The sequence below is a fragment of the Opisthorchis viverrini genome, assembly GCF_000715545.1.
Source record: "Opisthorchis viverrini unplaced genomic scaffold opera_v5_155, whole genome shotgun sequence".
NCBI lineage: Eukaryota > Metazoa > Platyhelminthes > Trematoda > Opisthorchiida > Opisthorchiidae > Opisthorchis > Opisthorchis viverrini.
Window position 1 is genome coordinate 1,059,758 of NW_008751811.1, and position 22,899 is coordinate 1,082,656.

The 22,899-nt window shown below is 41.9% G+C and overlaps 1 protein-coding gene across 1 annotated transcript in view; it reads right to left on the bottom strand.

Annotated features, from left to right (window-relative positions):
* Positions 1–238: 238 nt before the first annotated feature.
* T265_14191 (hypothetical protein) overlaps positions 239–22,899 on the bottom strand; it is a gene marked incomplete at both ends in the record, with an annotated part of 45,724 nt that continues 23,063 nt past the window's right edge. The window contains one exon of the mRNA XM_009172452.1: positions 239–367. Within this exon, the coding sequence (XP_009170716.1) occupies positions 239–367 (129 nt within the window). The remainder of the gene's footprint in view (positions 368–22,899) is intronic.

Sequence of the window (22,899 nt, forward strand, 5' to 3'; positions counted from 1 at the left end):
TCAATTCACAATTTGAGCAATGTGTTCAGTTTCTCATGCGGTCTAAAAAATGCGGTCTAAAAAAATGTCCTATGGGCGAACGGAAATCGCCCGAGGACAACAAGAAGTCTTGTCAAACGAGGGTGGTGTGGGATGAATTGCACAAATACCACAGCTACTGAAGAAGAATTAAAAAAGACGTTCCAAATTTTAGTAGGTGCAAGTTTTCTTTGTAAAATACAGCTATCCGAGCTTACCGAAAATTAAATCCTCGTCCAATGGGTGCATCCGGATCGTCCAGTCTGCTGAACTTGTATTCTGGAACGCAGTACTTCTTGTCCCAGTCCAAATCGCAATCCCAGTTGATGTCAATTCCGATAACCCCACCCTAAACAGAACAATAATGACAAGGTTCAAATTGGAACAGCATTTGCAGAATTGATATGCTTGGATAGAGTGAGAGGCCTGTTGTTACTGCTCAAGGAACTCTACTGCTAGACCAGTAATCTGTTGGGTATACCAATGATGGAGGGTAAAAAATTATTACAGTCCAGACTGTGCACGCCAGTGTTAGCGCGGAAAATAAAGTGACCAATATGAAACCCATAATATCCGAAAATAATTTCCATTTCGGACCTATTAATAAGCCATGAAGCTAACTTTTTTTGACAAACTTTATAAGAATAAGAAGGAATATCTAGCGTGGTATACAAATATAATCATACTCAAAATAAACTGCGAGGTTCTGTGTGAATAATGACATTTAACTGTTTGTATGAAGGCCTGTCTCGACTATGTCACGCTCGACAGGCGTACTTTAACATTATAATACTTGAAGTACACAGAAGCAGATCAGTCGTTCGCTTCAGTCGTTTGTTCAATCTAAGAATACTGTGCTATTTGACCTGGCTAGCTTAGTTCTGTTTGGCGTCCTACTTAACACACACTCTTATGAAAAAGAAATCCGTCGATCGGTTCTATGGAGCATGAAAACCGAACTCAATGATAGTGCGAATAATGTGATCAATTGAGACGGACTTTTGCACTCCCTGGAAAGCACTATAACCTACCTGAGTTCAATGAGGAAGACCACGTGAAAAATATAACAGTGAACGTAATATTTTCGAAGCCCCCTGAAGCAGATTATATTCCAGGAGTATTTGCTGGCCCAAAAGCACCCAGGCATCGACTTAGTCTGACTGGTAAATATGGCTTTCTGGATCTCGACGCATATCTGCAGCAGTTGTAATACCCAAGCGGGGAAACTGGTAATAGGACTTTTACATCTGGCAATGTTGGTGGTTACACTTTGGTCTAAATCTTATCGGATTTGTATATGGCTGCAGTGTGATCTTAAATGATAAAGTGCCATTTCAAACGGTACGACGAGAAAGGTGCAAAATAGCCCAGGCTGGAACATCGACTGAATCTTATGGTACACAATTCCGTATGCTACAAGGCGCATAAGTTGAAGGTATGAATATCTTGATGTGACTAGCTAGCGGCGATATTTAGTTGGCACAAAAGGTAAATAATCAAATAAATACCCAACCCCCGGAAGAATATGCAATTCCTTCTCTAGGTGCTTGAGCAGGCTGAATGTCTTATGTGGATTTTTGGCTAGTATCGACAAAACGTGCTCCCTGTTTTACCGTGGACTGTCAGATCGACGATCAGGTTACTAAGAACTCTAGTTGTCTTCATGGAAACCTGAGTGCTAAACATACCTGACATGTGTGACATCTGAAGGACGGCAAACTAAAGGCATAAAAATATGAGTCAACTGATCAAACTAACAAATATTTCTGTGTAATTTCAACTAATATAAAGTGTCTACTCATACTACCTTAAACATGTTTTTACCTTGTGAAAGCAATCCCGAGAAATGAAAACCCTCAGAAAGATCAACTCGCTTCTGCTTCCTTAGAACAGAGTGGAACTGAATTTCTAGTAAAGCCACGTTGAAAACCCGAAGTTGAAAACCCAAAGTTTGGATACGAAACTTTACACTCTAAAACAACATCCATTTTTATTAGATGAAATCAGTCATGTTACCTGTAATTTGATGCGAACTTTTAGCCTGTTTATAGTTTTTCTCTGCTAAATTACGCCTTAATTTAACCCTTTTCGTCACACATTTCCCTTTTAGTCAAACTAACCGGAAAACTCCTCATTTGAGAGTCTATTGTTTCGTTTGCAAATAATACTGCAGGGAAGAACCACAGTATAATATTCTGTTACAAGTATGATTTCAGTTACTAGAGAGGCAGATATCACAACTTAGTTTGAGTTTCATGAATTATTCTAGACTGTTCTTTGTCCCGTAATACTTTCGTATATTCTAATTTCAATCACGGCCTGATTTTTCAAGTGTTTAAGGGCATTGGTTGTAATCGGAGGCTGCTTGATCCGATGTACCACAGAGATGTTGCGGACATCTCATGCAAAATTAGCTGTCGTCACGTCAGGGCTGTCAGTTCTTATTCAAGCCTCAGAAAAGATGATTCGGTGAGCTTCACGGCCGAGAACTGAGCATGGACAACATGTTGGATTAAGGGTGCTGAAAACGTAGTCCCAATCGACCGCTACCGGAGACATTATTCGGCTGCGATTACTTCATTACTTCATTACGCACAATAGCTGGGCGTAATTTACTTCCGGGTGACCATTCTCCTGGCATATATACACAAGCATAGTTCGGAATTCTTGGTTGGTATCGCATTGTTGATCATATACGTGGCCTTCTGGCACATGCAGTGCCAGATTGAGCAATCCCGCTTTTTGGTTTTGGACAAATAAGCTAAAGTTCTTAATAATAATAAGTTCATTTCGATGGGTTGGGGAAACACAGAGGTAGAATCATAAAATGTCAATCTTTACTCGGTTTGCATTATGAAAAAACCGCTCTGGTGACATTTAATGCGATTCGTTCTTATCGTTAGGTTTTTTTGTGTCGCAACAACTGTTGAAACGACTGGTGCGCAAATCAATAAGTGAAAATGTCTTGGTGAGAAAAAGTCACGAGATTCTGTCGGACTCCTCCATTCAGTTCAGGAGACAAAATTCTTAAAAGATGTCAAACATATTCGTTCATACGCAACGACCATATAATGGTAGGCGAGATGACGAAAATTTGGAAACATCTTTTAGTCCTGTGATTGTTACACAAGTTGCACCAGCACTGGTCGACATATTAAGAAAACAACGAAAAGGAAGGTATACGTCGACCGGAAAAAAGCTTGTGCCACACACGACGCATCTACGTATCTACGCTAGAGCGTAATAGTCAAACTCGATGGCTTGGAGATACGTCCTTCATATTTCTCCCACTGGGAGTTGAACCAACCGGAAATTTTTAGAACTTCGTTCAAATCAGTTCATTAGGTAGGAAACTGTGAGCACTCATCATTGTGCTACTACGGGGTATTCGCAACGCCCACAGCGAAGTCACTCAAGCTAAGTTGCCGAAAACCCATCCGAAAAACGTGGCACCTAACGGACTTACGCTAATAAGTATTTGGGATTAATGCCATATCGACACTAGTCTGGGCTCCGAAACAGGCTGAGACTTCAACTTCTCAGACAAAAGTAAGATTTCTGAAGGTGGGCTAGCGTTCGCAGTGCTCTCTCTAACTACGTGCTTCTCATTGTTATGTTCAGTTGTATCATGTCTCACCACACAAGTTTGGCCAAACGAAACAAGTGTGACGCAAATAACGGAGTCGTATGACGCAAAGTGAATCAGTATTGTCGTGTTTGTAAAACTACAGTACTGCTTCACAGTACCCGGATTCCCTGGCTTAACATTTGATAAAGGAACACTCAGGCAAACAATTTCTGACGTAATCTTTTGAGCTTTTAGAGCAAAATACAGGATTTGTTTTGCTCAGCACATCGCCAAATGCTAAAACTATTAGTTGAACTCGTTTGGTACGAAACCTTACTTCTCGGTGCGTGGTATATTTAGGTATTTTAATTCCAGGCTTGGAGGCCCCGAATCAAACACTGAGTTTTCAAAACAGAACATCTCTAATTGGCAAGCTTGAAAGAAAAACAGCGCATGCAGATATCTAAAAATTGAAAAAAGCTTGGGAAAACACCATCGTCTATCGAAAGGAATACCTGTCTTCAATGGGGGTACGTAAACCATAAACTGCAACTGGAATATCATTTGGTGTTATATCACAACAAGAGTGGTTGATTCAACCTAACATGACTGAGTATTGCTTTTGTGTGTCCGCTTTTGTGTTTCCAAATTCAAACAAAGTTCCCTGAAAATTAACCAAGCTATAACTCTCTGAGAAGTGGGTGCTCACTGAAGGGAGATTTCTTTCTCTAGTGTTTTCAGAACCTAAAACCATGTTTTACTTGCTTAGTACGATTGATTTTATCACATAAAGTTCCATAAATAGCCTCAGATTGAACATTTTCTGGAAATCATTTGAGAAATACTGTCCTCCCTATTTTCGGTTACCCGTCCATCTGTAGGGTTAATTGGCTTGAAAGCATCGGTTCTACATGGAATGAAAAACAGGCTTTTGGAAAACGGCAGTAGGTGGGAAAACATCAGCGTTCCGAAAAAAGGCTTAAAAACGCAGATCACGCGACCATTTTTATTTCATCCCAAACTGGTTTCCTAATGTAGAAACTTTTATTGTTAGTGGAATAAGATGTTACCATTGGACGTTTCGGTTGTCATGTTTGAACTATAAAAGCTTCCGTTTTATAAGAAACGCGGCGCTCAAGCTTTTTAAAAATATCTGAGCTGATTTTGGTCAGGAACTCCAAAGTCTTCGCTTCAAAACTATTTGAATAATTAGAAATCTCTGGAAGCACAACAACGAGATGGTCGAATATATGCACAAAAACGTTCAGAAAAGTTGTCTCCGGGTTTGATATATAAAATTAGAAATGGCTGTTAACGTGACCGTTAAATAGAAGCCAAACACACGATACCACTCAGTGAGCATCCATGCGTGTCTCCAATCGGTTCACTGTAAGAAGCATGAAATCGGCTGTGGAACTGATGCTCATCTAACCCTGTTAGCGCCATTGCAATGAGAAGCCCTGTTTATCAGGAGTTAACCCAGGTGACTCTATGTTTTTGTCACCTCGCTAAGCTTTGCAAAAAACCCGACAGTGATGCCCAATAGGTTTTGAGTCAGGTGATTGAATTCGACTCACTAATGGGGGAAATGATTTGGTCAGAACGAGAACACCGTTATGTTTAGGTAGAAAAGAAGATTGATGGAAACTTTGAGAGTACGTCCAATCGATGGGCTTCAGCAAAGAAACCAGAAGAGGTTCAATGAAATGTTCTCATTAACCTTCCAGAAATTTTTTCCCCGGAAGAGCTACCTGTTATTCCTTTTGCAACTTCAAGGTTAAACAAACAGATTCAGCTGGGTTTAAGGTGAGTCTTCGGTCAAAACTAAAATGGTATGCAAACGAGTGTATTTCGTAAATAGACATTTACAAATACTTAGCATCAACCGAAGTTTTCCTTTCTGATTTCAATAAGTGAAGCATGCGGATTCCATTACCTATGATACAAATTGTCTCTCGAAACTTATATAGGAGACACGTTTCCGGCTGATGAACGCGAGTGATTAATGATAATAAGCGGATTTGGCATCTTAACATTGGACTACAGACTAACTAACTGTGATTGGATATTATAGATTTATTAGCTGTGTTGTGAATCAGCCAGCACATGGTACAATAGTATACAGGTTATATAATTCTTTGAAGAAATGAGCACGGTCAAAAAGGTATACACTGACACTAGGGAATAGTTACTGACGCCCGTGTTTAGTGAAGCTAGGTAATCGGACGGAATACTTGCAGGAATTATTTTCTTTGCTTTACGACGTGCAGAACAATTGCAAAGTGAGACGAGATTTGTTGATACAGTTTTGTATCAACTGTTGGAGAGAATGCAGTTTACAAACATTCCAATTGACTTATTTCCTCAAAAACAAAGCTTACAGCAGCTGAAGGAATCAGAGTGGGTACTTAGCGTGTTTACTTAGCATTTGTATCGACCAATTTTCGGTGAAGAAGCGGGATGAGAAGTATAAGTGGGGGCGCAAGACAGCGGTCAAGTTTGCTCATGTGTATACCAGTCTGTCCCATAACAGCTGTTTCCAGGTGAGAACGATCAGGACAGTATTGTGGGAGTCAACGCAGAGAGCAGTATAGGCTTTGCTCCAAAGAGCTCGCACTGCCATACACTTAGGGCAAGGCTTCATGGCATAAACCATCCGAACAAAGCTATGAACGTTTTAGGAAATATATCGATTAATATTTCATAAAACATAGTAGAAGAACGAAAACCTCTTGGTTGGGGAATTTAGCTCCAGAAAGTTGATAAAAATCCTTTCCACGAATTATCAAGAATACAAGGCCCTAGTAATATGAAAATGAGTACCCTGAAACGTACATCTAACGAAGACTCTCTCAGCATCGTGAACCTAAGGTTATCCATGAAAAAACTCATGTGTCTCGTTATCATCAAGCGAAATAATCGTGTTTGAATCGACGTCCCTTCATTGAGTTAAAAGAAGCTCCAAACTGAGCAAACAAACTTAACTTTAAGGGATGATCGAAATGCTAACAAGTTGTCGAAATACAAGGACTGTTGCTGGATTGGATTTCCTCTAGTAACAGAAAATGGATGGTCTACGAAAACAAGTGGATAATGAACTGCCACTGTGGTGAGTTAAGGAAACTTGTCTCACGGCAATTAAAAATTTGGATCAATACGAAACCTCAAAAACCGAGCTGTTGTTAAATGCTTCAAAGAGTGCGGTTCAACAGACCAAAACACCCTAGGAAATGTAACTCGGAAGAGAGTCTTCAACGGGGGGGGGTGGGACAATGAGTAGGACTGTATTTATGATAAACCACGAGGCTTTCATGTATCAGTATTTCCTTTCCAGATAGTATTATTTTAAAGCCTTTTGTGTACACACAAGAACGTCTGCTAGCCACTTGAGAACCATGGGACAAAAGACATGAAACTTCTTAGACAGGACGTACTAGCTGATATACATGTTTTAGGAATAGGAAAATGGGGTTTCGAATCCACACATACGAACAACATGGAACTATTTGATTATTTCATTTAGTCTGCAATTTCAGGAACCCTTAATCTCGTTTCGCCGCCTGGATAAAAGAACCTACTCAGTAGTTGCAGGAAATTTGAGATCTTATGCTGAATTACTGTGAAATTCGTTTCTTTGCGCATACGATTGACTGGCCTGTCAATTGCCACTGGTTGAAATGCTGGACGCCTGCAAATAGCGGTCTGTATGCAGACTAGTCTGGATCTACTTTCAAATTCAACACGTTTTTAGTGTCTTGACAGTGCTATGATGATAGTGGATCATCATCCAGTCAATATCTGTGCAACCACCTTTTCCTGAGAAGCCACCCAAACAGGAGCTCTTTCACATGGAAGACAACAAAACAGTCTCTTGCCGCAATTTCTCATAAGAACAGCTACTTTGTGAAAGCTACAAGGTGGTCGCACTTGACTTATATTGCTGCATCTGGATTCAGAAATTTGTGCATCTTCAAAGCATGCTACATGTAGTCCAAATCTCTTATGAAGAAATCAGTCATTGGATGATCATATTTCTATAGCTTAGGTGACTATACGTTACTCAAAATGCTGAACAGTTGTCGACAGACTGACGACTTAGGTTCTAATAATTTGTCTTCAAATCAGCCTTTGAATCCATATTTACATTTGGTCAATTGTTTACTTCCAAATGTCATTTTTGTAATGAACCGCTTTATGTCTGTTGTAAAAGGTCACCCTACCTTCACCAAGCAAGACGCCGCTGTCGACAGACTTAGTGTTTCTGCCTCAACTACTGGAAAACAACGCGTCTCAAAAAATAAACTCATGAAGTGGTTTGAATGGCTATAGCCCTCAGTCATTAGTAGTAGAATAGATGGGAAGCATTTGTGTGAAAATGCCTTACTACGAAATCTGCGCGCCCGGATGAAAGGGCCTGGCAGCTTGAACTGTCCGACCGGAATTTGAATCATTTCACTTGGCCGAAAAATTTGAGATGACCGAAATTGATTCGTATGTTGACCTCAAAAAGAGGACCGGCCTCTTTGAGAAGAGTTGGGCCAACGGTGGGAGGTTATCACTTGTTTAAATCAAGTCCTGCACCAAACTGGAATATGGTGACTTTACTAATACAATAAGTGATTAGGCTTTTCTAGATAGAGCCTCTCATACGATTCGGGGCGGACTGCTAGATTTACAAGCTCTCAAGAAACCCGACGACATTAGATTGTTTCTGAAGTGAGAGCTTGTTGAATACAATTCCACTTCTGCCTGAGCACATTTAGCCTTGTCCCGTTTTAGTTGCCCGTTGGATATACGTCTAACGCTTGTGTGGCCAGATTGAAACTATCACACATATCGTCAAAAAATGATATTCTAGTTACCAAGGCACGTACATTTAAAGAGAATATCATTAATTAAACAGAACCTTGTCTGTCTGTGTTGTTGACACTGTGCTATCAGGTCATCGCATAGAAATATATATGCTGGCGGGGTGGAAACCGCTAACTTCGTTAAGCTTGGTATTACTGAGCGTAATCGGGGAGCGTTTGGAGAATATGGAAAAGCAAATTTAATTGCAAGTTAGATGACACAGATGAACTATGTTACTGAGCAACGGTTCCCAAGCACGTAGCTTTTTCGAAAACGGAGTAGAGTAACGAAAACTGAATTGTGGACTAAATAAAAATGCTCTTTGTAAGAATCCGAACGACAAGTAAATCCTAAGACACCAAACCAATTTAGTTGCCTGTCAATGAATATATTTTATCGGATACCACTGAAGTAGAGCGACAGTAGTATGGATTGATACATGAGACACCACCAACGCAGTTCGGTCTGGACAGATCAATAAACAATAGGCAACTGCATGACAGCTGACGCAAACATTTTGCTACAGTATAAATGCCTACCTTTGCTTAGTCACTTTTGCACTTAGCTTGTGTTCAGACTACAGGTTTGGCCGTGCCGCTATAAGACAAGCGGAAACACAGCCCGTTAAGTATTTTCACACAACGTTTGGAAAGCCAAATGACCTTCATGTGGTTTAACTTAGGGTAGCCAGGCGTGATTACAGAAATCCATGTTAACACTATAAGTTTTCAAGAGTAGCCGTTAGGTTGGCCGTCAACACCGATGATTTTCAAGTCGAAGAGATTTCTGCTAAAGTTAAATGCCATTCTGAAGGTAAACCCGGTTTTCCTTCGGCACACGACTGAAGGCGGAAGGGCTAAAATTGTTGGTACACAGTACCGGATAACCTGACACAATTGGCTTTGAATAACCATCTTTGAAGCGCTTCACACTCTCAGAACCTGCATATTTGTATTATGTTTATCGCCTGTGAGTGTGAAAGTTTCCTCGGCAATTGACTTCGGTGCATCCATTTAAATTAGCGATCATAGAGAAAAAGATAAAGACTGTTATGAAAACTATGGAATTTATCGAAGGCAATGCACCATTTTGTGTGACCATAGTGTGTAGGTCTGTTGTCTAACCATGAATAACTGTCTCACTAACAAGTGAACAACAATCAGCAACACAATAAATCACAGAATAATATGGCTTTAACGGTGCAACGAAAACGAATGCAAGAAATTCTTATCATCTGCGAGTCCCACCGGATTTCCACATGGTTAGAGAAAGACAAAAAATTGGCTCATATAGGAAGACTGAAAAGACCAGACAATAACCATACGACTGTAAGCAACGAGGTATAATAAAATTTCCTTCGGAAGGCCAGAATTTGCACTCGTCAGGCCGAGGAGCTCGTCTATGACTGACGACAGCAGTGAGCATTCCATGGAGCCGAAGGGCTACTGTATGAAATACTAAAATGTCACATTCTACCAGAAGCTGATACTAACTTAATGCACCCCTTGAAAAATAATTCTTCAGCTATCTGATGAACCGGAGATATACAGAAGCCCAACCACTTAAGCAATAGTTAAGCAAGGAAAGTTGTGTATAATCTGTGAATTTTAAAGACGATTTTAATAAGGTGTTCATTTCAAGCAAGATAATGTAAAAATACCGAAAGTTTCAGTGGGGTCGTTCATATTATTTTGACCGAGGAGGGGTGAGTGTGAACACAACCCAGTAGATTTAGACGCGATATCGTTTATCCGTAGCCTTGCTTATTCTACGTCCTTTGTGACTAAGTAAACACAGACACGTCCAGTGCTCGCTATGTAAACAGGGATCTTGTCAGTTTATTCGATCAAAACAAACTGGTCGGTGGATTCTAGGAATTAACAAGAAATGGCCTAAAAGCCTAAGCAGGCTTTTCACATTTACTGAGAGCGGGTCCCAGTATCTTTCGTTGAAACCACCTTTTCTGTTTTTGGTCATGAAGTAGATCTTTAAATGCCATTTTCAGCAATTTCCGGGTTACAAGGGTTTTAGATACGTCGGATCAAAACCTTCTATGAAGTCCATGAAGTCGGACTCTGAACTCTGTGATGTGAGCAACCTACGGGCTGGTGTAGATTCATAAAGGCTATCAGTGACCGGTACAGACACCCAGTACAAACGTTCACACTGTGTTGCGTGTAGGCTGTGAATGGAAACCGATCCATGAGCTCACTTGGACCATTTGGTCATTTCTTAACATTCTACGATATTGCTTCAATATTCCAACCTTATTCTGGTCACGCAATTGTGCATCCATGCGTATTTTTCATGGATCATAATTCATAACATGAAACGACCGGATTCTGATTCAGTCGATTGGATTCATCATCATCATCATCGACAGCATGACATCAGTCTTCAAAACCGATGCTTCACTGCCGTACAACCATGACTTATTTGAAAGCTTTATTGTAAAGAAAAGAATAAAGGTAATGGGGAGGGAATTAGTCTAGCTTAACACAATCATTCCGAGGTGCCTACACCTCCAGACATTCACTCAGCCAATGTGGACAGAAACTGACAACAAGAACGCCACTGACATCGGTTGGCAGCCATATCTTGTAGTGTCTCCAACCAGGCACAGTGAGGACCACGCGGTCCCCATCCTGGAAGGCGAGTAGCACCGACAGCACCCAAGCGTTTCGTGATCTCCTTCATACTCCTCTGCCAAGTCAAGGGTTGGCCACCTCGCTGTTTACGCCNCGGAGTTTCGGGCGTAATGATCGCTCGGTAAGTTGTTTGTTTCCTCAGTGGAATAACACGCAGATGATAATCTTCGTCGTGGGATTTTCCCACTAAAAGCTGTTGCCAATGTATCATTCACCACCATCCCCCGACGCTCCCCTTAGAAGAAATTTTCAAGCAGAAATTACCTCCTAAAATGAAGCCGTTTTGGTTTTATTAGATGTTTATACAGTGAGAATCGTATCTACAAAGAGTGACCCAGACAGAAACACTTTCTTGGTCTTTTGCACTTATGGAAGAATAACACACTCGTTTTATGGGCCGTCAGATAAATACCAGATCCTTCAGACTACTTGTTTTCTTTATTAGATCAGATCTCCGAAAATAGGCCAATGGAACGAACACATTTCTCTCTTGTATCTTCACCCTCCCTTTCTTCGAAAAATGACGTCATAGCGAAGTTTTCACACAATTCCATTTTGACCCTATCTGTTGATTTTATGGGGGCAAATGAACTAGTGAGTGCCGCGTAAAGTTAGCCCGCCGAGTGCACTCTCCCGACGCAGCTGCTATTTGAAGGACTTTGGCATTTCACAATATATTTCAGAAATTTGAATTAGTGTGAACTCTGTAGAAATCTGATGGTTCGATTCACAAAGGGTTCTGTCGCAGAAGCAAACTAGCAAGTTTGTTCAGGACATGTACTGTGTACAGTTCAGGTCTGCTTACACTAATCTGGACCACCGAAAAACGAGGTGAATAGAGTCAAATGGAGTTCAACAGAGGTCACGAAATTCTTCTTGACTTACTTAACCTAAGTATCAATGTGTGTTTGTTGTCATTATTCACTGGATCGCACATTATGTCGTCCGTCTTGTGAAAATCCTCCTTCTGTCTGTCCATGCAAGTAAGCTATCCTAAAGGGAATTTTTACGGAATCTCCAAGTGGTTAACTTCAGGTCATTTGGTACTAGTCTACTTTGGTCGTTGCTTCGTTCGCTGGGCTATTCAACTTGGTTGCAAACGTCTCATTGCCAATCGAGGTGACATCAACAGCACGTCTTTGGAAAACGGAGCGAGGCGTATAAGTCCGTTAGTAGTTGTGCGCAGAGTGGTGATGTGCGTGTGGTCATATGCTTGCTGGCAGCGACACCGACCAACAGGGCGGTTCTACTGGTGGGTCCGTCATGTGGTGTTCTGATTTGTCAGTGTCCACGTGACCCCTGAGCTCAATCTCTTCTACCTTCATCCATCAGTCACCACCGGAGTGAGCTCTTACCCTGATCCACCCAGTATCCACGCTGAAACCTTCTCTGATGTACTCGTGGAAGTCATCATCATCATCATCGACAGCATGACATCAGTGTTCAACACCAATGCTTCACTGCCGTAGCAATTCATGGTTGTACGTGGGCTGGGATACTGCCAGGGCGCCCACACCTAGACAGGAGGAGGAGGACGATTAGGGTCCTCAACCAAAGCCTTTGGCTCAAAAGCCTAACCGCAAGGCAGCGGTGTTTGGCGGGAAATGCAAATGCATTACCATTTCTACGGAACAAGTCGCCACATGTTCCAACCCCCAACCTGGAGGGCCAGGAGACTGTGTTCGTCAGACCTCTAACCATTGATCAGCCTGGTATGAGAGACTCTGTGAGTGTCGCGAGACACTCTCCAGTATAGCTCAATGGATCGCTGAGGTGCGCAAACCGTCACACCACGGTAAGGTCCAGTCTCTTCGTGACGGATTGGGAAAATTGGGACTGACGCAGACACAACGATCCTCAAAATATGTAAACTGACGGTTAATTAACATGAGTGGTGAGCTGAACATAGAGAAACAGAAATAAATTGCGTTTGGTGGACGTCAACTAGGGTGAAATTTTGATATGAATATTCCCTCAATGAAAGAGGTTGGTCTCTCATTAAGAGACTGGACCTTCTTGTGACGTGACGATTTGTTTGCTTCCGATAATCGTCAAGCTACGCTGAGATATGTTCCTGCGACCGCAGTCTCTTGTACCACATTGGTCAATGTTCAAAGAACTGATCAACATAGTTTGATATTGGAACATGCGTGGTAACTTATTCCCTAAAATTGTAATCCACTAGCATTTCCGGCCAAACAGCGACGTTTTGCGGTCAGGCTCTTGAGCCAAAGGATTGATCGAGGACGCTAATCGTCCTCGTATATACTTGTGGGCACCCTAGAAGTATCGCTGCCCATGTGCAAACATGACACCCACAGCTACAAATACTCTCCGGTCTAATCGGATCACCTTACTTGCTGCATACGGCAAGGCCATCGGTTAGGATTGACAAGGCCATTCTTCTTGCAACCGTTTTTGCCGCAATATCTGCGCATCGGCCGCTTTAGCCAGCCTTAAGCATGCAGAAATCTATCTTTAGGCTTCTACACCCAGTCTGAATGGCTACTTCTAATTTCGCATTCTGCAGCAAGCAAGTTAGTAAGATGCTCTTGCTCTCAAACTGGGCTCGCTTGACGTTGATATATACTTTATATCAGAAAAAAGAATTCAGGGTGCAATCAAAATGGTTCAGCTTGCTGCCTCATAACAACATGCTCATTTCAGGCTGTGCACATTCATAGACTTCTGCGAGAGGAAGTGCAGGGGTCGGTATCCTAAGTCCTAAGTCATCGGCGCGCCAGCTGCGGACCCAAATTGATATGATCGCCATCAGTTATCAATGACGCGGATCACTAACGTACTCTAGAGAACATTTTGTGGATACCAACCACACACTCGTCCGGAGTTGCTTCTCTCTTCGCTTTCGAGGGATGCGTGAGGTGTAAATAAATTGCTTGGCAACTGAGAGACTGGTAGACCCCATTCGCTCTGCCGTCGGATGCGAATTCGTGCTCGAACGTGATCACCACATCGTTGCACAGTGCTGGGAGTTTTGTATGTGGCAAGGCGCTGCCGGACAGAGTCTCGAAGAAATATCCTCCCGGTCCCGAACATAATTTCACCCGATGAGTTATCAGACGTCAAGTGAAATTGAAGTGAAAGAGGACCCTAAGCCTGGGAATACCCGAAAACTGTTTCAGTTGATCTGTGCGACCGGCCTTCGGGAAATGCCTGTGAGAAAATTATTAAGGATCTAAATGACGCAACCACCTTCATTAAAGAAAGAATCCTCGACCGCTGGGCCGAGCAACTTGAACAACATATGTAGCGATGGTGTGACATCAGCTTGACTGTCAAGGGTAGGATGTACAATGCCACGGTCCGATCCGTCCTGCTCTATGGATCAGAGACGTGTACTCTTCTTTGTGAAAGACCTCCGAATAATTTCTTTCTTTTGACCATCGATGCTGGGTTGGCATGCAGTGTGTGACTGCATCCACGTTAGTCGCCTTGTCACGGCGTACGAATCAGTAGCGAGTGAAACTGACGTCCGAAACTAAATAAGTAAACTGAACTGAGAGCTGTGTAGTGCCGAGAACTAGTCCCAGCTAAATTTATTGGCACCAATACAGATAAAATGAAACAGACTGGCGTACAAATCAAAAACACTTCAGCGTATATTTTGTAGACGCATTTTTCGCCGTTCACGATGAGATCCTTTCGTAAAGAACTGCCTTTAAAACGCTAACTAAGCAGTGAGGAATCCGAACCGTTGTCAAACTCTTGTGTAATGCATATCTACGCATTTGTTGGTACATAAAACTCATTACATCCAGACCCATGAAGCAATACCGAATGTAGCCTGGTCTAGGCACTCAAATCGTAATAACACCCGGTGACCTATATATGTAGTGTAGTTTTGTCGCACTAAAACAAACTCCTGAAGAGATAACCAATAGAGAATTATCTTGTTTTAGAAAAGCTCCAAATTTGGATTGGGCGCCACTAAAACAAACTCCTGAAGAGATAACCAATAGAGAATTATCTTGTTTTAGAAAAGCTCCAAATTTGGTTCCGATTGGGCGCAAACGGCTGACGTGAGAGTGAAGCAACTTAAGGAACATTAGATTAACCTGATTCTATTCCTGACTGATGACAGTTACGAGATTTGTTCTGGGAATGCCATGCACATTCGTTGATCTCACTACTTTGATAACGAAAATCGGTACATGCGGAACACGGCATTTGGATAGATGAACGAGTTAATGGCCAGTGAAAGCGGATCGATTAAGGGAGCGGTACGATGCCAAATGAACCTAATCTTGCTTAATCTTTATAACAGGCACTGCTATACGGGCATTTTCTTCGGAGACACCAACATATTTCGCCTTCTTATCGACCACAAATTGAGGAAACGAGTATTACGTTGTGAGTGAAGGCACACAGATCGACGTTAGTTTTGGTTCAATTTGATGTAACTGCTGAATTTGAGTGGAGATTGTGAACGAATAAAGTTCTTTTGGAGAATCTAAGACGGACGGAATCAACAATACGAGCCTCAAATGTTAAAAGACAAGACCGACAAAATAGAATTCGAGCCACTCATCCCAAACAATGGAATTATTTTGCCTGGTAAGGGAGAGCATGGCGGTTGCGCAACCAATTTTATCAGGATATGCGAGATTCCGCAGTATAACAAAGGGGTACAATACCGTGTAGAAAAGCAAATATACGAGCTAACTGGCTCGAATGAGCCTGAAAAGCTGGACGGTTGCTCCGGTCTACGAACTTGATCGTACTTACGGAATACGTGTTGAAAGCGAACATTTTAAACTACGGATTCGTAAACTAGTTCATTCTTCTCATTTTATACGTAATCGTGCCAATGATTGTGATACCTATCCGAATTGTATACTCTGAGTAAGAGATTGTAATGCACTTATTTTAGCGTTACAAAAATAGTCATACTGAAAACTTATCCAAAATTCTTTAATCCGCAGAAAAATACTGAGCCATTATGGTTCAGAACAGTCTATTTTGGTCAAAATTTATAACTGTAGGCTGAGTCACACCATTCCTTGGTGTTAAAGACATTCGGTCTCGCGACATTCTTGCGATTCCCCAAAGAAGATTTTTCTGTACAGTTGAATCGGGGGCCACTCGCATTTCATTCTCAAAGACTTCCTTCAGATAGTTGGAGGAATACTGGTCATTTATTGGGCAAGGGAAGTGTCCACAAACCTAGGCTCCTGCCATCATTCCTTCCAAATAAACGACAAGCTAGCGTAAAAACCACGATTCCATTGTCCTGATGATGTCACCTCGATTGGTGATGAAACGTTTGCAATCAAATTGCCCAGCTCAGCGAACAAGCCAACGACCACCATCTACGATACCTGAGCTACCAACATTTTCCTCTATAGAATTCCATTGTCCGTTTTTCCGTTAAAATACCCAAAGGAACATCTATTAGGGCAGCTTGCTTCACATCGTGTACAGTATCCCGACGGAGAAGATGTTATAGTTTGCTAGTTTTTCGCTACCAGAAGGAGTCGAACATATTGCTGGCATTATCTTGGTGTTGGAATTGCTTCAGACATCCTGGTGGTCTAGACTCTTATTCTGTTCGCCTGATTTATACGACATTGCTATGCAGTACATACCCGGAGAGATGCAGAAAAATGCACCCGGTGTATTTTTAAGCAGCTGTGTTGTTCATGCTTACTTCCGTGATGCTCAAATTGAGAATAAGTTTATCTGGCCGCATGGTTTACATCCCTCGCAAGGAGTAGGCATTCACAAAACAGATGGTCGTAGCAAACACATGCCAAATGCTTGTTTCGTATAAACTTGTATTTACAGAACAGGGGTCTTCATTCTGCATCCGGACGTAGGTAAACGTGCGTTCGATGAGAGGAAAAAGTGCGACCTATTCTGTTGCCATAAAGCGTCATTGCAGAGCTTGCGGGGTTTGTCGAATAAACTATTACGTTTTGATCTGGCTTCAGGCCTGGGAACTTACAGAGCTTACTGCTTTTTTCGCAAGAATCACACATACAAACCCGTCTCTAACACCCACGTTATATACATACATACGTCACATACCATGCAAACCCATGGTATTCAGTCATACTGGAAATGGATATACACTACGATGCCTGGGAAGGGATAGAGAATCTTAGCTAAGGATGACTATGATTAAAGATTATGTCGAAAGTCCACGACAGACATTCGCATTCCTACATGTAGTGAAGGCCCGTTCGCTGCAGTCACCAACGCAAACACTGTACTTGGTCAGCACTGTAGAACAAGAGATATGAATACCTATAAAACTTCCAGCCGTAGTGTGACAGTAAAGCAGTCTATTTACTAAGGAAATCACACTCAAGAAGCTGAAGCTGTCTTCACTCCCCCACGTAGGACCACGTAATCAGCAGTTTCATTTTTAACAGATCTGTATTAGTTAAAATAATTTGCAATAATTCAAAGCCACCGAATGGCGCAGGAAACGCGTTGCAATTAACAAATCTTGAGCCCTTTATCATTCCCGTTCCAGTGTATGACAAATATTTACTGTATTCGGTTAACTTCACAACTAATTGTCCAGTAGTCCCAGCTAGTTCAGTGCAGTTCTAAAAACGAAGCGCGCACGGTTGCGTGCTGATTTTCCCGCGGACTTCGAACCAGACCGTATCTCTCAAAAACTGGTGGTGTATAGGCTGCAAGTGCACAAGTGCTAACCGAACCTACATGAAATTGTGTCCTAACAATGACTGAGACGACCCATTTGCGTACTGTGTAATGGCTAGATCACTCATTTTCATCATCATCATTGTCAGCTGTAATAACTGCGTACTCGTCGTACAGTGGTTTTAGCTGTCGCAGTTTTGTTCACCGATGATTTGGGGGGGGAGGGGGAGGTAGCTGCGCATTGCAGGCGGGAGTTCATAAATTGGTGCATAAATCAAGCACTGTCAGTGGACTGTCGAGTGACGAGTTTCAGAAGCTAACGTCAAAATGTACGTGCGATATGGTTGTTAATTCGCATCCTGAAAATTTCACTTCGTGCTCATAAAGTTTGCTCGACCTACCTGAGCTATGTGTGACCATACCTGTACGAACATGCTTGCAAAAAAGCTATTTCGTCAGAAGGTAGCGGTCAGGTTAGATGGTTAACGTATACAGAGTACTGCAAGTTAAACTGATGTGTCCGTTTATTGTAAAAGTTTAATTTATACAGAGCTGGTCGGGCAGATTAATCAAAAGTTTACAGCGATGGATCGAATAGGGATCGGTGGAGTTTATGACAAATTACGACGGCTTTGATTTAAAAATTGCGGTCGTTTATGTGAACAGTCGCAGATAAACCATTTCCTCCATCTTGAGTATTGGTTATTAGCAGGTTATTGGCTGACCTAAGTCTAAAGTCGCAGTCTTCATCAGGCGCACAGATTACACGGGTGGTGAATATCAAATTCGTTTAAAATAGTAAACAGGATGTGGTCAACCACCGAGCTGGATATACTGGGCTACATTTGGTTCCACAATGTAAAATGGAGACAAATGAAATTTGCAAGGTGCTAGGAAGGAACAGTGTTATGGTTAGCTTTTAAACTATTTTGTTGAACTTGTAAGCGGACTGCTGTTTTGAATGACGTCTTATACTTGTGCTCGGAGCGGAGAAATTTCACCCGCAAACTGGTACCAAAATTATCAATGGTGTTCGCATCAATGACACATCATCATCATCGACAGCATGACATCAGTGTTCAACACCGGTGCTTCACTGCCGTGACACCATGACACCTTGCTGAGAATCAGCACAAACAAAGCTTAAAAGGACCTCATACCGTGACTGGAAATTCCACCCCTAGAATGCATGAGGTAAAAACCAGCAGATTACGTAACCATAATTATGGGACTGGGATGCATGTTCTTGAAAGGAATTACGAAACTTATCGATCAGTCTTCGAAACTATCTGTATACCCTGACTAAAAGTCAAGGCTTGTGTTTTTGAACTCAGCGCATTCTTCTTTCTGTTGTATCTGTATTCACTTTAATAGGGAACAGAGTTTTGAGATTCAGTCGGAACACACGCAGTTGGCAGGCATCTTCACTGTTAGCTGGGCGACGAGTTCCTGCCTTATCAGAATAACACCGATTTACACAAACTTTCACTGGACATTGTCCTACTCATCTTTTTTGTTTGCCTGGAGGAATGTTCAGTTGGCTCTGAGTGCTGGGGTTCACACGGTTCCATCACTTTCTTGAAGTTGCCTTGACCCCAAGGCACAGTCTGGTTCCGTAACCGACATATCTGGTTGCGGTAGTCGCAAACACAAACATCGGTAAATTCGAACATGTGCTGACGCTCTCAGTCGTGTATGTCGAACAGTTTGTGCGCGTAGGCTCATGGAAGACGCCCAATGGTATTTCCAATAATGTAGAGTTTCGTAGGAACCTAATAGTGAGGAACTAGAGGTGCACATATTGAACCTAATTAGGCCATGAAATTATACTATCGCTACCAAGCGTTATTTTGCGCCATATCCACTTCGGCATTTAAATTAACCAGATAACTAAACTTCCTGGATAGAAGTAAAATACCTGTGACCAGAGCTAAGCAGACTAGATGTTGTAATCCAACAACCGGAGGGTGGGCCCAAGCATACGGTAGAGTCTATGTTGTTCCCAGCTTCATGATACTTCAAAAGTACGACATAAAGTCAAAAGTGACGTTGCTCTGATCCACTGATGAATTACCTAATGACAAACCAGTCATCATCTTGAACCAAACTTAGAATGGGTGTTTATCACTAGAATGGTGTCATTCACTAACGTAATCATAGAACCTTTCAATTGATGTATGTATCTATACAACAAAACAAGACTAGTTGTGGGGTTTCCCTTTAGGATTACATGTACGCACGAAGGTACTCGGCCAAAGTAAATAGTTGTGGACCACAGTTTTCTTAATGCCTTCCTAATACCCTGAGCCCGAGTCTGGATAGCCGCTAGGTAGCTTGATGCACTTAGCCAAACCGGAAAGCTAATGAGAGTGTGAATCAACTGATCTACCAAAAATTGATGTGTACAGGCGTGTCATGTGCAGCCGGAAACGGACTGTCTATAAAGCTTACGTGGAAAGTTCCAGGAGGGCCAAAATGTGATACTAATAAAACTCAACTGTCAAAGTCAAGTGAAGAACAACCAATTAAATCTGTCTCAACAGACAAGGTTACTACTTTGAAACTTGTGTAGTCCAGTTAGGTTCGGAGCTGGTACTCTAAATGAAATGGTTCCTGGGAGACAGCGATTTCCGTTCATCCTAATTCGGTCCACTGCTCAAGCCCCCTTCGGAGAACTATTGCTTAGCCGAAAATCATTTATCGAGACCAAAGCTTGTTTACCGCGGCGAATTTTCTGGTTGTTATTGACCATTTCTGGCACACTTATAAAATCTTGTAACCCAAACAATTGGATAGTCATAGTACCAACTCCACTCCACTCGGAAAACCAAGATGTCTGCAGTTTATCTTCGCTTAGCTATTAGGGTCCGACGGAAATGAATGTGATTGGCTTCTGATAAAACGCCTGTTCTTAAAAACGACCCACCGAGATAACGGCAAACTTCAAATTCATGCCATTAGAATGCTTAAGAATTAAAGCCGTGTTGACGTCGTCACCGACATTATACACTGTCCTTCAGACAAGCTGCTGCTATCAAGTGACTGCATCCAAGCACAGTGTGCACCACAAGACAATATCAATCGAGCATGAACTCCTAGGTTCCGCACAATGTGCGTTTGCACTAATCCATCGGTTCAACTTCTGGGTAATGGTGATCGGCGCGGAAAATCTATAGTAAGGATGAAGTAAACTGAATCAACCGGAAGTTTATCACTGAAGCAGCATTTGGTATCGCGCACAATGCGTGAATGCTGACATCCAAATCGTATTGGTGAATTAGGCCCAATGGAAGCAGCTGAAGACAGGTGATATGGTTCAAAACAGAAAAACAATGAAGCCAACGACTCTTGACTAATCAATGTTCTGGATCCCTTCATAACCAAGAAGACCCATTTTAAATTAAAATGAATACCCTGAAAGAAATCAACACTTTGTTTTGTTCGAGAAATGTTCTTTCTTAGGGGGTATATATGTGTAAGGGTATTAGTTAATGTAACAGGTAGTTCTAAGCTCATATTGACTCAGTGAAGATTACGCCAGTCTTTCAAAACATGTTTTTTACACGCGTGCTTATGCTTTTCAACACATTTGCCCCCAACTATTGTCCGTAAAAGGCTGAAAAGATGTACAAAAAAGGTTGTGACTCACAGAACATTTGACATTTAGTCTAGGCAAAAACAGGTCGTTACTGGGTGGAACGGCAGTGTATTTGATAGGAAGCCGTTGATGGAAAATATTACTGAACCGTGTGCATCAAATTCGACCACAATATTGGTTATATAGCACTTGTGTACAGCGGCTTCATATTCGACAAACAATCAGTGATTAAAAGGTGGATGATTCAATCGGGCATTGAACCGTTACATGCAAATTATTCGAACGAAAGCGTGCTTTGGTTCAATCGTTCGAAGGCAGTTGGCCTGTCAACTTGCAATCCAAGGGAAAATAAGTAGAACACACTAGAAAAGTTGCTAATTGCTCTAGTACTGACAAGGAGTAAACAAGCTAAAAATTTTTATGGATGATAGATAGGAAACAAGGTGCTTCATACAGATTTCAAGACAGAATAGCCGCAAGACATCGTCAGAAGAAACGATATCCCGGATGTCTCCTTCAAATTTAACGTGACGGTTTTACGTGCAGTGTTTTCACGCTAGTTTATTCAACACATTTACCTTTAAAACTTAGATTTAGGGCCCAATGGTACCGGTTGCTTGCTGGCCAAAAATCATCCTTTTCGATCCACTGGAATCAGGGACGTGGGTTTACTCACGGTTGTGAGAACTGACGGCTGTCTTTTCCATGACTGACACTAATTTCGATCACTCACCACTTTTTATTGACAACAGGTCGATATTACCCAAGGTTTTAACTTCCGTCGTCACTCGATTGATAGCCGTTTTGTCGAGCGAATGAATGATGCGCTCAAAAGCTGTTAACAAGGAGTTTTGTGTTCGAGATGTTAACATTCTCAAGAAGCTATTAAGAAATAGGCAGTACTACAATTGTGGCATGAGTTTATCATCAATTTCTCTAATTCAACGCCTCTGAGGGACGCACTGTTAATCGGGTCTGAAAAAAGGCCCAAACCGAGGGATTCATGTTCAGACGATCCGCATTGGAAACGGGGTATTTTTTGCTTTGAGAACAGCCAATATCTAATTTATTCGCTTCCGATCTCCAAAGTGCTTTCACGGTGCTGGCATCCCGACCACAGGTTTGCTCTCTGGACCTACTGCAATTTCAAACTACAATGCACGCAAACACTGACTTGACCATGAACCATAAAATGAAAACACCGATAAAGATACAAAAATGGTGTTGCAAGAATCAACCAAGCCTCATTTAAAGTGACAACTGGATTTCGCCTAACTAGAGACGGGAATTTCAAATGGGGGCCCTTGACCACAGTCCATTTTTCGAATGGGATCCAATCGCTAATACTATACCGCGCTCTATGGAGGGTCTTCCACGTTGTCAGCAGAATAATGGATACGCCATAAATTCAGATGAATTCCCCAACAAATGACGTTAACTACGACGGGTTCAAGGTCACTGGTACAACGTCCATCCAGAGTTACGACAGCTACCTGAATGCGGTGCGACATCAAACTTTGATACACATGCTGGCCGATCTTATCTAACTACACACTCAATAAAGTTTATGGACCGGTAAGTGA